The following is a 15,370-nucleotide window of genomic DNA, read 5'->3' as shown; positions in this document are numbered from 1 at the left end:
TACACCACGGAAATTGGCAGACACTCCAAATCAGAGCTTTTGTCTCCTGGAGACCTGATTGTTAAACATTTAGCAGCACATCACTGACAGAAGATTGATAGTAAACAAAGCAAATAGGTAAAAATCTGTGATACGTTATAAGCAGGAAAGGGGAGTTGAGAGTGGTGAGAGAGCAGGCTTCTATCTTTAACAGTGTGAAATGAAAAGATGATTTCGACCTTCTCCAAATTTTTATTTGGACCTGAAAGAGGTGATATGAAAAATGATAAAGGGAACCACCACTGGGGGAGGACAGGAAGTCAGTTACATCTCCTCAGAAAAGGTAGGGGTGAGGCAGGCAGGTGAAAAAAATATCGACTTTGGAGCCAGACTTGGCCCCAGCTGGGTGACGACTTCAAGTAAGAGACTTTAGAGAGATTCCATTTTAATAAAGAGGTTAAATATCTTATTTGTAGGGTTGAGTGAGATAATCTAGATGGGCAAAGCATCTGTCTCACAGTAGATTTTTTTTTTTTTTTAATTTTTTTGAGACAAGGTCTGGCTCTGTTACCCAGGCTAGAGTGCAATGGCACAATATCTAGGCTCAATGCAACCTCCGCTTCCCAAGCTCGAGCAATCCTTCCACCTCAGCCTCCTGAGTAGCTGGGACTACAGGTATGCACCATCACACCCAGCTGACTTTTGTATTATTTGTAGAGACAGGGTTTCACCATGTTGGACAGGCTTGTCTTGAACTCATGAGCTCAAGCGATCTACCCGCCTCGACCTCCCAAAGTGCAGGGCTCACAGGTGTAGGCCACCGTGCCTGGCTCACAGTAAGTATTCAACACATGTTAGCATCCTTCTCCTTTCCTAAATCAAGGGGGAAAAGAAAAGTGTCAGTAGCGCATGCCTACTTAAGCATGGGAGAGAGGTGAACTTCAACCAAATTTTGCTCACATCCCAATTCTAATAGTTTCACTTTATTAGGTACCTATAAAAGCTACAACTATGGGCTGGCACAGTGGCTCACACCTGTAATCCCAGCACTTTGGGAGGCCAAGGCAGGAGGATCAAGACCAGCCTAGGCAACAGAAAGAGATCTTGTCTCTACAGAAAATCAAAAAATTAGCCAGGCACAGTGGCACACGCCTGTAGTCCCAGCTACCAGGGAGGCTGAGGTGGGAGGATCATTTCAGCCAGGGAGTTCCAGGATGCAGTGAGCTATGATTGTGCTACTGCACTCCAGCCTGGGTGACAGAGCAAGGCCCTGTCTCAAAAAAAAAAAAAAAAAAATCCTACAAACATGAATATTAGATCCTAACATTCTAAAAATGTATCTCTGGTTAAGTTTGGTTTTTGAGTTCTATGCTGAATTGAAGTGGTACAGTAAAGTAGGTAATTTGGAATTTCATAACAAAAGACCTGGCCAAATTTGAGCTATGCCTTGCCAGGGAGCAACCATTAGCATGTATCTGACAGACAGCAAAATCTGCTTGCTTCTTTCAGTGCCTGGAGAATTTTAAGAGGGATAACTCAGTCTTCCCAGGTGAAACTAATGAGTGAAGATTTGCTGCCAAGAGCCCCAAAGCTGTGCTCAAACCCAACCACCGTTTCTCCAGAGGCTCCCATGCACCCTAGATGTAAGCGCCTTCCCTTAGAAATCCTGGCGCCTGCATCTCAGTCCAGAGAATTTGGAAACTTTCATCTGCTTACACCGGAAGGAGGGAGAACTGACGGGGGAGCACGAAGAATGGGGCGAACGCTTTGGCCATCATCCAGGGCTAAATCAAAGGGTTTTTACCAATGTTTCAGAATTTTAGACAAGCTGCACTGCATGCTGTTGACACCAATGACAGTTTAATCTCGTCTTTGGAGTTAAAGTAAATGAACACCTTTAGAACACACCCTCTACTTTTTATAGCTCTTGGTGTTATTTAACCTGAGATGTAGAAATCAGAAATTGTTCATCCGGCCAGGCGCGGTGGCTCACGCCTGTAATCCCAGCACTTTGGGAGGCCGAGGCGGGCGGATCACGAGGTCAGGAGATCGAGACCATCCTGGCTAACACGGTGCAAACCCATCTCCACTAAAAATACAAAACATTGGCCGGGCGTGGAGGTGGGCCCCTATAGTCCCAGCTACTTGGGAGGCAGGAGAATGGCGTGAACCCGGGAGGCAGAGCTTGTATGCAGTGAGCCGAGATCGCGCCACTGCACTTCAGCCTGGGCGACAGAGAGAAACTCCGTCTCAAAAAAAAAAAAGAAAGAAAGAAAGAAAGAAATTGTTTATCATAGCAAGAGAGAAGGAGAAATGGGTTATCAGGGTTGCCATTTCACTCAACTGGGTAACGATGGGGTCTCTGACCACTCCCACAGGAAAGCTTGCTACGAGTTAGGGGCTCCACAAATGCAGGGAAAACCCAAGCTTGCCTTTTCGAGACCGTGCCCTCTCTTTCATCATGTCTGAAAGCCCTAATCTTATTTTGACAACTGCAGTTTGGATTTAAAGATGTCCATGGTAGATGAGTCATCAGCCTCGTGCTTCTACACTGAAAGAAACAAAACAAACCCAATGTCACTGAGAAAAACTATCCTTTCAGGCAAACTCCAGCTGTGCCTAGTCTCCTCCTTTCCTGCAGCAGTTGAAGTTTTTCTCAATCAATTCTCCTGTTCACTAACAAGATTTTGGTTTTCCTTGGGGAAGGGAAAAGGAGAAAGGGGGGAATCTTTGAAACAAAGTTTTAAAATACAGGTAAATCTGAGTGAATGAGGTTGACAAAAATAATAAATAAACAAGAATAATGTCCTGCTCTCGTAGAGTGCTTTTCAATTTCCAAACCATTGTCACATGATATTAATATAAACCCCCTTTGGAGTGGACGCTCCCAGGGAGAGATCTTATTTAAAACATCTAAGTCAGTAGTCCTTAAACTGCAGCGAACATCAACATTCCCTGGAGGGCTTGGGAAAACCCACATTCTTGGGCCCCAGTTCCAGAGATCCTGATTCAGTAGGTCTAGGGTAAGCCTGGGAACCTACATTTCTAGTAAGTTCTGGGCAAAGCTGATACTGTTTTCCGCGGGGACCACACTTTGAGAACCATTTGCCTGGGTGCTCATAAAAACAGCCAAGCGGAGGAAAAGCTGTACAAGGTTCAAGCTGATGTTCCCCTGATGTGTACATTTTTTTCATAATTGGCATTTCTCCACTCACATTTAGTCAGCTCAGTTCTCCCATGGGGCTCTACTCACCCCAGATTCCTTCTTTCGTAGAAAACGCTGTGTCCTGGTACAGCCAGAGGGTGAGCAAACTGCACATAATGATCCCTAAGCTCCCAGGCCCAGGTCTGACAGCCGGGGTTAAGGGGAAGCTGGATGACGGCATTTAGCAAGCCCACTGCTTCGGCTCACAGCAGCTGAGCCACAGCTCAGGTGGCTGCTGTTGATTGTCAGGGAAGGCAGCTGCTTTGAGTGTGTATGCGCGCGGCCTGCTCACCCTTCCAGCCTTGCCCCAAGCTCTGACTGTGGGCCGCCCCGCAGCTCACATCCTGACCTTCACTTTCCACACCCGCTTTCTCCCTCCAAGATTTCATCTATTTTCAGGGTCAATGACCACCACCAAGCACATACTGTCCAGGCCTTTTCCTTGAACTCAAATTCTCCATCTCCAGCTGCACCCAACCACGTGTGTGGGCTCTCTCTTGGGCGCATCCGTTTGCCCTGAAAACTAGATTTCCTCTCTGAAGTTATCTGTCAGTCTCAATTACTCTGACCCCACCAGCCATCGCCTATCTGATGTCATAAACTCCTCACTGAGGCTGGGATGGTTGCTGTGGTCTCCTACTTAATTCTGTGGGCGTAAGAAACATACACTGAATTGACTGGACCGATTAGAATTGTTCTCTGATTCCATCTTTCACATTCTTCTCTCTGTGTTGGGGGCAAAAGGGAAACCAAGATCTGAATGTTTCTTGGGTCCCTAATATGTAAGAAAAATACGCCATAAGAGTGCCAGGCCCATAGAGGGGAATCCACAGGTATTGAATGAATGAGCGGATGAGTGAAGGCATCCCTGCCCCACTCTCTATCTCTAAGCACACACATTATTGCCGGCCCCAATTTACTAAAATGACCTGGTTTTGCCCTTGACACACCATGTTCAGTTCCCCTACTCAACAAAGGACACTGTTGGAACTTAGCTTGAGAATCAAATTGCTCCATAATCTATCCCCGCTTACATTCCTTCTCTCCTCCTCCACTGATGCCACAAACAAACTATTCCAGAAAGGTAGTCTGGTCCAGCACCACTACTTGCTTCCGAAACCTTGTTCTGATTAATGAATGTCAGCTTTATTGAGTGACAACTGGCATACAATAAACTGCACATATTTCAAGTGTACAGTTTGATAAATCGGGCTTATCAATATATCATCACCGCAATCAAGATAATAAGCATCGTCATCATCCCCCAAGTTTCCTGATGCCGCTTTGCTATCCCTCTCCCTGCTGCTCCCCACTCCTCAGCCCAAGTACCCCACTAATCTGCTCTCTGTCATTATTGAGTAGATACCATTTCCTAAAATTTTATACAAATGGAACCACATGGTATGTACTGTTTTTTTGATCTGGTTCCTTTCATTCAGCACAGTGATTTGGAGATGCATCCAGGCTGCTGCAAGTGTCAATAGCACATTCTTTTCACTGCAGAGGAGTATTATACAGGATGCATGTATTGCAATGTATCACCCATTCACCTGTTAATCAACATGTGACTTGTTTTCAGCTTGGGGCTATTACAAGTAAAGCTGATGTGAACATTTGTGTTCAAATCTTTGTTTAGACATAAATTTTTATTTCTTTTGAGTAAATATCTAAAAGTGGAATGGCTGGGTCACATAACAGATAAATATCTAACTTTGTAAGAAATCGCTAAACTGTTTTCCAGAGTGGCGGAACCATTTTACATGACCACTGGTGGTGTATGAGCATTCCAGTTCCCAATTTTGCAAACACATGGTATAGTCAATCTTTTAAAATGTATCCATTCTGGCCAGGCGCAGTGGCTCACACCTGTAATCCCAACACTGTGGGAGGCTGAGGTGGGCAGATGATCTGAGTTCAGGAGTTCAAGACCAGCCTGGCCAACATGGTGAAACCCTGTCTCTACTAAAAATAAAAAAAATAAAAAAAATAAAAATTAGTCAGGCTTGGTGGCGTGTGCCTGTAGACCCAGCTACTTGGAGGCTGAGGCAGGAGAACTGCTTGAACCCAGGAGGCAGAGGTTGCAGTGAGCCGAGATCACACCACTGCACTCCAGCCTGGGCAACAGAGCAAGACTCTGTCTCAAAAAAAAAAAAAAATTGCCGGGCGCGGTGGCTCACGCCTGTAATCCCAGCACTTTGGGAGGCCGAGGCGGGCAGATCATGAGGTCAGGAGATCGAGACCATCCTGGCTAACATGGTGAAACCCCGTCTCTACTAAAAATACAAAAAATTAGCCGGGCGAGGTGGGGGGCGGAGTAGTCCCAGCTACTCGGAGGCTGAGGCAGGAGAATGGCGTGAACCCGGGAGGCGGAGCTTGCAGTGAGCTGAGATGGTGCCACTGCACATCCTGGTGACAGAGCGAGACTCCGTCTCAAAAAAAAAAAAAAAAAAAAATTATCCATTCTAGTGGAGGTATAGTGGTATTTCATGTCTGATAACATTGAGCATCTAGATCTTCATGTGCTTCTTTGCTACCCATATGTCTTCCGTGATTTAGTGTCTGTTCAAATCTTTTGCCCATTTTTATGGTGGTGTTTGTCTTCTTGGTACTGAGTGATAGAATTCCTTATATTCTAAAGTCCTTTGTTGGACATATGTTTTGCAAATGTTTTATCCCAATCTGTGGCTTGCCTTTTCATTTTAGTAGCAGAGTATTTTGAAGAGCAAATGTTTTCATCATGATGAAGTATACTGATTTTTTTCTTTTATGTTTTGTAGCTTTTTGTGTACTATTTAAGAAATCTTTGCCAACCTGAGGTGATCAAGATTTTTCTTCTACCATTTCATCAAGGTATTTAATAGTGTCTGCTCTTACATTTAGGCTTAGAATACATTTTGAATTAATTTTTATACATGGTATAAGGTAAAGACAAGATTTATTTTCCTTTTGTTTGCTTGCTTGCTTTTTTGCACATGGCAATTCAATTGCTGCAACACTATTTGTTGAAGACATTAGTGTTTCCTCATTGAATTGCCTTCCCACTCTGTCAAAAATCATTTCACCACATACATATGGGTTTATTTCTCAATTCTGTTCTGTTCCATTGCTCTATATGTTCATCTTTATACCAATGCCACACCGTCTTGATTACTGTTGCTTTATAATTAGTCTTTAAATCAGGTAGTTTAAACAAAATTTAAAGACAAACTTTATCTTTTTCAAAGTTTTATTTAATCTGCATGATTCACAGATTCCATATTTGTGAATTTGCCTACTTGCTAAAATTTGCTTGTAACCCCAAGTCAATATCCATGACACTTTCTCAGCCATTCATGGACATACGCAGAGTGGCAAAAAATTTGAGTCACCCAGTACACATATTCCCAGGTAAGGTCAAACAAGGCAATGTTCTGTCTTCTTATTTCAGCTCTCATCCCATAAACAAGCATCCTTTCTGTGGTCTATGCAGTGCCACATTTTTTGCCTTTTTGTACTTCTCGTTGGTGATTTTGCTGTTGAAAATGGCCCCCAAGAGTAGTGCTGAAATGCTGTCTATTGTTCCTAAGTACTTTGTTCAGACATGAACAATAGCTTTCAATGTTAATGAATTAACAGTATATACTCAAAAATGTGTCTTTAACAGAACATCAAACAAGTTTATGATTGGATGTTGTGATTGGAAGCTCTCAGGAACCCAACTCTTTTTCATCTAGAAGCAATGATTCAGAATTTGCAATTTAGTGTTTATGGATATTTTATAGATCATAACTACTGGGAATACTGAGAATTGACTGGGTTTGACTATTCTAGTTTTTTTTGCATGTTCATATACATTTTAAAATCAGTTGTCAATTTCTAAAAACAATAGGTCTGCCAGGATTTTGAAGGAGATTGCTTTGAATGTATGGATCAATTTGGGAAGAAATGACATCTGGCCATATTAAGTCTTCCAATCCATGATATGGTATCTCTCTCCATTTACTTAGGTCTTTTTAAATTAATCCCAGAAATCTTTTATATTTTCAATGTGTAAATCGTACACATCTCTAAAATTTATCCCTAATTTACATATTTTTGATGCCATTATACCTGCTATTTTAAAATCTCAATTTCTGACTTTTGTTGCCAGTATACAGAAATACAATGAAGTAATTTTTTAAGTATATTGACTTTTTATCTTGCAACCTTGCTAAACTCATTTACTAGTTTTAGTGGCTTTTGTTGTTGTTGTTTTGACACGGAGTCTCGCTCTGTTGCCCAGGCTAGAATGCGTGGTGCAATCTCAGCTCACAACCTCCACCTCCCAGGTTCAAGCAATTCTCCTGCCTCAGCCTCCTGAGTAATTGGGATTACAGGCATGCACCACACTAGGCTAATTTTTTTATTTTTAGTAGAGACGGGGTTTTGCCATGTTAGCCAGGTTGGTCTCAAACTCCTGACCTCAGGTGATACGCCCAACTCGGCCTCCCAAAGTGCTAGGATTTCAGGCATGAGCCACCACACCTGGCCACTATGGTTAATTATATTGATTGATTTTTGAATGTTAAACCAAACTTGCATTCTTGGAATAAACTCCATTCGGTCTTGATGTATTATTCTTATTATATATTGTTGAATTCTATTGGCTAAATTTTTAAGAATTTTCACATCTAAATTCATGAAGAATGTTGGTTATAATTATCTCTCTCTAATAATTCAGTGGTTTTTCTGGGTCATGCTCCTTGTTTAAACTCTAACATAAATCTATTAAATCACTTATGTAGCTTGGGAAAAATAATGTTGGGAACATTTCCAAAGAATGAAAGCAGTAAAATGCATTTGCTATCGTTCTTGAGAGAAAAAAAAAAATTTAAGCTGGATAAGAAAGTCTACATTTTCTGCCAAATGAAGTTTTCTAAATGCTGCATTATTGTCAGCTTTCAGATAGATTAAATGTTCCAGAAGAAAGGGAAAATTCCTTATTTTGAAAAATACGTCAAGAAAAAGAAACAAGATAAAGTTCTTTCTTGTTAGTAGGACAGGAATTTGGGGAAGGGGAAGCATGTGAAGAGGGGCACACTTCATGAGGTTTTCTTCCCCCCCATTTTTTTTTAAAAGGGAAAAGGAAGGAACATAAAATTCCATTGTTCTAGTATTATGCTGATGCTTTTGCATATATCTCATACAATGGTATCGGATAGGGAAGACTTTTTGAAAGGCAGAAGTAATTCACAATGTTGACATCCAGTACATTCAAAATTGCCCATATAGACACAACCTGGAAGGTAAAATTCTACACCTTGATCTTAGCCAAAAGGCCAAGAAAAGATGGAAGTTAAGATTCTTTAATGCATTTGATCTAGTCTTCAGATGGAAAGGCTCTTTTTAGACAACTAATATCCACCCAGAAGAGGGTTACCTGGACAGTGAAGGGACCCAAAACTAGGTCATCAAAAGATGTGTTTTTTCCCCTGAAGAAGAGAAAATTGATAGGAATGGGGTCAGTGTGTGGGAATAACACTCTTCAATAATTGAAGGGCTTTCTCTTTTTATTTGGATGAGGAAATAACTTTTTGGTATACGGCTTCAGATGGCAGAAATAGGATCAAAAGTGGAAATTATAGACAACTAGGATTTCAGCTCAACTGTTGATCCAGGTTGTCTGAATATGGGATTCAGGTGTTTTGTAATAACCTGATTCTATAAGAACCATCACCCTTCTGGGACACTGGCAGGGGACGGAATTCTGAAGTTCCATAGGAAAAGAAGCCAGAAGTCTAATAGCCAAGGTCCACCACCATTCGAAGAATGTATCAATCAACTGTGTCTGCTTCCCCTCTCCACATGAATTACAAATATACGATGGTGGGGACATATACATATGTATATATTCTATAGTGTGTATGCATGTGTGTATTCAAAGGCAGTTGCTGAAGAAGCCCTCCCACTATGATTTTGTGCAGTGACAGTACCACAGCAATTGGTAGTGACCTTGGGGAAGTAACAATGTGTTGAATGTTAGTCCTGAATTAGTTCTAAGTCTCCCCGGGATTAGTGGGCTAAGGAACCTATCTGTCTTCCCGGCTTGGAGAAGGTTTTCTGATTGAAGGGTTGTCCTGCTGCCATCTGGGGGTCCTCTAGGGTTATGGGACAGTCTCAAATGATGGCCAAGAGCGAGGACATAACAGGACATGGATTCTGGTTTGATCACGTTGCTAGCCATGTGACCTTGGGTAAATTGTCTAACCTTTTTGTTCCTTATTTTGCTTATCTGTAAAACGAGAGTGATAAAACCCACTTTAAGAGCTCATTGTGAGAATTAAATGAGACAGCAGATATAAAGCACGCAGGAAAGCTCCTGGCACATGGTAAACACCTAACAAGTGGCTATAGTTAGGCCTGACCTCGTGTGTTGCACACTGAGGTGGATGTGGATTGTAGTCACTTTTGGTTGCAATTACCCTGGTTGTTTATTTGATTCACTCCCATGCAAAAATGTGAGCTCCAAAAAAGAAAGAATATTGCTGTGTTATTCACTATTTTATTTCCAGTACTTTTCATGCTGCCTGGCACATTTTTATGCTCAAAAACAATTGTTAAATGAAAAAATAAATGAACCAATCAATGATTGTATGGAAGAAAGAATGGCAAGCACTTCTTAGGGAGTAAGAGGTGCTTTGGGGAGGAGGTGTCAGCCACATGGCTTTTCCTCTGGGAGATTATCCAGCTACGCCCAGGACATGGAAATTAAGTGGAAATAGCTTCCAGAAGTGGAGTGCATCCCTCCTCTCCAGGCCCATTGTAAGTTTCTCTCGGTGTTGGCAGGCAGAGGTCCCTGCTCATCAGCAGGGGTCAGTAGATGGCACAGCCTTTACTTGGCATGGCTTTTAACTGTCCTCCAGACCAAAAACAGGGCCTAACAAGGACATAATCAGTGAGACAGGTATTGATTTGTTACCACCCTTCCCATCTTATGGGTGAGGAAACTGAGAGTCAAGGAGTTTAAATAACCAGCTCAGAGTGAGACAGCCATAGCTGGTAAGTGATAAGGTCAGGGTTCAAGCCCAGATCTGTGGACAGTGAAGGCCTTGTTCTTCCACCAAGGCCCCTGGTACACCAATTTTGGGAAAGCAAAAGAGTTATTAGTGTTATCTTCTTCTGAAAGAGAGAGAGCTACTCTTTATCACTGCGAGTTATTAGTGTTATCTTCTTCTGAAAGAGAGAGAGCTGTCCTTTATCACTGCACATTTATTAAGCTAAGTCTGGCTGAAGGTTAAGATGGCTTAACTGGTTCAGGGTGACTGGAGAGCTGGGTCAGATGGGACAGCAGAGCTCGGCTAAGCCCCTCCCTGGGACCTGTCACTGCCTGAGGCCAGTGAATCTCAAAGCGTGGCAGTCATTCGTCAGTTCATTGAAAATCCAGACCTGTTGACTCTGAATCTCTAAGGGTAAGCCCAGGAGTTGGCTTCCTGGCTCATTCTTAGTCACTGAAGTTTGAGAAGCCCTGCCCTGAGCTCCTAGCCCTCCTCCGCTGAGGCCTCCCTGCCCCTCCACATGGCCAGTCTGTCTGAAGTCCCGGCAGGGTATGCTTCACATTCTCCTGTGGCACATCCCTAGGCAGGAGGAAGCCAAGGCCAGAGAAGTACTTGAGAGCTGGGGGACATCAGGGTCTGTGGCAGGCCCAGGCAGGGGTCTGGCAAACCTTGCTGTGTGGGGGAAGGCCTTGCTCATAAAATCAGGGCAAGAACATTTTATTTTTTATTTGCTGGTGTCAGAATTCCTCTGGCTTGGCTAGGCCAGCCCACGGAAAATAAATATCAGCAGATTCCCAGATCCCAGTCACTCAGTGGGACATGAGACAAGGAGAGAAATTCTTTGTGCTCCTAAGAAGAGAAGGGTGCCAGGCACAGTGGCTGAGTCCCGTAAATCTCAGCACTTTCAGGGGTTGAGACAGATGGAGCACTTGAGCTCAGGAGTTCGAGACCAGCCTGAGCAACCTCATCTCTACAAAAATTAGTCCGGCATGGTGGCATGCAGCTGTGGTCCCAGCTATTCAGGAGGCTGAGGTGGGAGGACTGCTTGAGCCTAGCAGGTTGAGGCTACAGCGAGTCATAATTGTGCCACTGTACTAAAGCCTGGGCAACAGAGCAAGACCCTGTCTTAAAAAAACAAATCAAAGGAAAAGAAGAAAGGAGAAGGAGAAGGAGGAGTTGGAGGAGGAAGAGGAGGAGGAGGAGAAGGAGAAGGGCAGGAAGAGAGTGGGCAAGATGATGGGAGGCTGAGATGGGCCAGAGAAGTATCTAGGGCAGAGGGGAGGATGCCTGAAGAGGATGAGGGATGCCTCCAGAGGATGGTTGTGGGGAGGTAGAACACCTGGAGAGGTGGAGGTGTATAGAGGGGGGTGTCTAAAGAGATCTCTAGGTTGTTTGCTGAGCAATGTGTGAGATGTCCTTTCGCAATCTCCCCCAGTTCTTTAGGAAACTCTAGGAAACCCGTGAGTATTTGGTGCAAGTGACTTTGTTGTGGGTCTTGAGGAAGCGTCAGAGCTTCAAGTGGAAGATAAGGGTGATTCAGGCTGCACTCAACTTGGGATCCTGGGGTCTGAGAGGAGCCTAAGAACACATATCCCCCACCCCACGCCTGCGATTCAGAGTCCAGAGGGCTTTGGGCTTGCACAGGCCACACAAAACTGGAGGGTCAAGCAGATGTTACCTAATCTTGAGGGGCAGGGAGAGAACTCCAGCCAACCACTCAACCCTGAAACTGAAGAAAAGTGAGAAGAAACATGAAAAAGGTGGTTTGCCTCTATAAATGTGACACTAATTACAGCCATTTGTGCAAACTGCTTTCCATTAATGCTTAATTGCTTGCCATGAGGTATAACAACAATGACACATTGCAACTATGACACATTGCAACAGTTATTCAGTGCATGAACTAAGTGTCAGATTAGCTGAGTTTTATTTGCTTCCATGTGGGTTCCTCATGCCTTGCTTTTGGTAGCCTGGTCATCTGTGGGTTAACTCAGTGGCTTTATCCATAACTTTAAAAAGTAAGGACATGGTACTCTGTGTATGGGTAATTCTGTCCTTTAAGGGGTAGACTACCTTGTGCTGGCTCAAATATCAGTATATTGTCTAGTCTTTGGCACTTAGCCAAAAAAGAGAATGCGAGTTCTAATATCTTACATCTATTTACCCCCTTTTTAAAATCTGGGACACCTATAAAGTGTCCCACACCAAAGCAACTGGGTCCCTGTACCCCTCTAAAACAGAACTTGAATAATCGCTCCCAGCCAAGGTTAATAACTCTTCCTAAATCCACGCTTTATAGAAGATAATAAAATACGGAAACAGTTCCTTAGGGTACAGTGAATAAAGACAGTGGATGAAAAGGCTCTTCGGTAGTGCCTGCTAAAGAACAAGATTGGATGTAAAGAAGACCAGTTCATACATTCAAAGAGGCTATTTCTGAGATGGTGCTTCTACCTAGCTTTCTAACTCTTCCTGATGGCCTACTGTGTGCCCAGCTCTGGACTAGGCACTGTGATGGGGTCAACAGAAAATACCAAACTTTATTTCTGTCCCCAAGAGATGATAACTGGGGTGAGTGAGGCATCACAGATGAATAAAATGAGCCCAGATAAAAGAAGAGAGGGGAAGAGGAAAGAGGAAGAAACCACAAATATATCAGCAAAGCAGTCTTACTTCTGCAAGTCGTCTGATCTGAGTTGAGAATGTAGCCTTGTTTGCACCTGCAGACGTATGAGCCAGGGATGTTGATACAGAAGTGGGCACAGTTATGCTCCAGGGTGCTGCACATGTGGGCCGCTGAAAGGGAAGACACAGGAAGGTAAGTCAACGGTGACACCCTTTCTCACTCCATTCCTGCCAGCAAGCATTTATTCAGCACCTACTCTCTCCTATGGGCAGGACTCAGAAACAAGCTGCAATCCCTACCCTCAAGGGGGCTCACAGTCCAAGGTGGACAAGACAGGGCCAGATAAAGGGCCATGGAAAATCAAAGAGAAACGGTGTTAGGCTGAACTATATGAAATTGCTGATACTTGATTGGTTTTGATCCACAAAAAAAAAAAAAATCAAGAAATTTCCAATTCACCTTAATACCCATGTATTAAGTATTCAACTTAATACCCATATGGGTATGTGGGGAATCAGAAAAGTTTGCCAGCATCAGAGGGGGCTTTGGCTTAAGTGTGGATTTTTAGGAAGCAGCAATGGGGCTGGAGGAAAAGCTATTAAATAAGCAAGAATGTGTTAAACAACCAGTAGTTTCTCAAAATCATATTTCAAGGGTAATGTAATTTTTTTTTTTTTTTTTTTTGAGACAGAGTCTCACTCTGTTGCCCAGGCGGGAGTGCAGTGGCCGGATCTCAGCTCACTGCAAGCTCCGCCTCCCGGGTTCCCGCCATTCTCCTGCCTCAGCCTCCCGAGTAGCTGGGACTACAGGCGCCCGCCGCCTCGCCCGGCTAGTTTTTTGTATTTTTTAGTAGAGACGGGGTTTCACCGAGTTAGCCAGGATGGTCTCGATCTCCTGACCTCGTGATCCGCCTGTCTCGGCCTCCCAAAGTGCTGGGATTACAGGCTTGAGCCACCGCGCCCGGCCTGTAATTTTTTTAATATGCAAAAGTATACACCAAAATTTGGAGTAAAAAATGCATTCACATGTTTCATGTTTCTATAATCTTTATGTTATCTCTTTATTTAGCATCTTTTCTTTTATTTATTTATTTATTTATTTTTTAAGACAGGGCCTTGCTCTGTCTCCCAGGCTGGAGTACAGTATCACAATCATGGCTCACTGCAGCCTCAAATTCCTGGGCTCAAGCCGTCCTCCCACCTCAGCTTCCCGAGTAGCTGGGACTACGGGCGTGTGCCACCATGCCTGGCTAATTTTTAAATTTTTTTTTGTAGAGACAGGGTTTCACTACGTTGCCCAGGCTGGTCTCAAACTCCTGGGTTCAAGCCATCCTCCCAGTTTGGCCTCCCAAAGTGCTGGGATTACAGGCATGAGCCACCACGCCTGCCCTCTGCATTTAGTTTCTGAAGCACCTCAGCCTTCTGGTACATTGGTTCTTGCATAAGTCTGTCTGTAGCTCATAAAAATTCTCTTTTTTTAATGTCCTAATTTCTGACTTTACTCAATGTAACTTGATTGTATTTAAAATTAACAAGCAACAGTACAAACAACAAGTTATGCAAGTGTTCTCATAAACAAAAAAGGTGTCTATATGTAGAAATGCATTTTTATGAAGCTAAAATAAAAGGAGCTCTCAAAAGCTTAGAACAATTCCATTAATCCAGCACTTATGAAAACTCAGCTGTGATTAAATCCATCTGAAGTTTATGTCTCTTTACATTGGAGTAAGAAATATGGTGGACAATAAATGAACTAGGGAAGTGAAGCTGTTTTATTTCACAACAATACAATTTAGAATGTACTGTTCTGAGTTTGATTGTCTGTGTTTTGGTTCCTGTTAGGATACAAATAACACTAGGAAGGTTTGTAGATCCAATCAGTGATTTTTACTTCAGGGTGAAATAAACAGATTTCTTGTGACCTTGTACAATTTTCTTTTATTATTATTATTTTTAAATAAAATAGAAGTTTTCTCATTTTCAAAAATAGAGATGATGTCTTACTATGTTGCCCAGGCTGGTCTCAAACTCCTGAGCTGAAGCAATTCTCCTGCATCAACCCCTCAAAGTGTTAGGATAACAGACATGAGCCACCACACCCAGCCCTTTGTGCAATTTTCTTAACCTCTTTATATGACATGAGGATAAAAATAGCACCTACCTCATAAGAACCTCAAAAAGGGTAAATTAATGGAGATGGTAGAGTGTTGAGAATAGTGCCTGGGGAATGCTGAAGATACCTGTTAACCATTTTACAGCAAAGGAGAATTATGGTGGCATTTTGTTTTATTTTGCATCTGTAGGTTCATCCTATATATATTGACCTTCAACTCAGTTTTCACTCAACATTAATCACAGATTCTATCCATGTTGATACGTGTACTGTATTTCATGGAATCTAAAATGCACCCCAGTTTCAGAGATGTCAAACTGTGACGACAAGTTCAGTTGATCCTCATTCTTCACAGATTCCACATTTATGAATTTGCCTACTCACTAAACTGTATTTGTAAGCCCAAACCAATACTCACAGCATTTTCACGGTCAC

At 42.9% G+C, this 15,370-nt stretch overlaps 1 protein-coding gene across 1 annotated transcript in view; it reads right to left on the bottom strand.

Moving 5' to 3' along the window:
• The window catches only part of MATN2 (matrilin 2), a 167,868-nt gene that overhangs the window by 81,284 nt on the left and 71,214 nt on the right, over window positions 1-15,370 (bottom strand). The window contains exon 4 of the mRNA XM_031669683.1: window positions 12,871-12,993. Coding sequence (XP_031525543.1) covers window positions 12,871-12,993 — 123 coding nt within the window. The remainder of the gene's footprint in view (window positions 1-12,870; window positions 12,994-15,370) is intronic.

This window comes from Papio anubis, chromosome 8, assembly GCF_008728515.1.
Source record: "Papio anubis isolate 15944 chromosome 8, Panubis1.0, whole genome shotgun sequence".
Classification (NCBI taxonomy): domain Eukaryota; kingdom Metazoa; phylum Chordata; class Mammalia; order Primates; family Cercopithecidae; genus Papio; species Papio anubis.
Note: the sequence above shows the minus strand (reverse complement) of the source record. Positions and strands in the feature narration are given on the sequence as shown.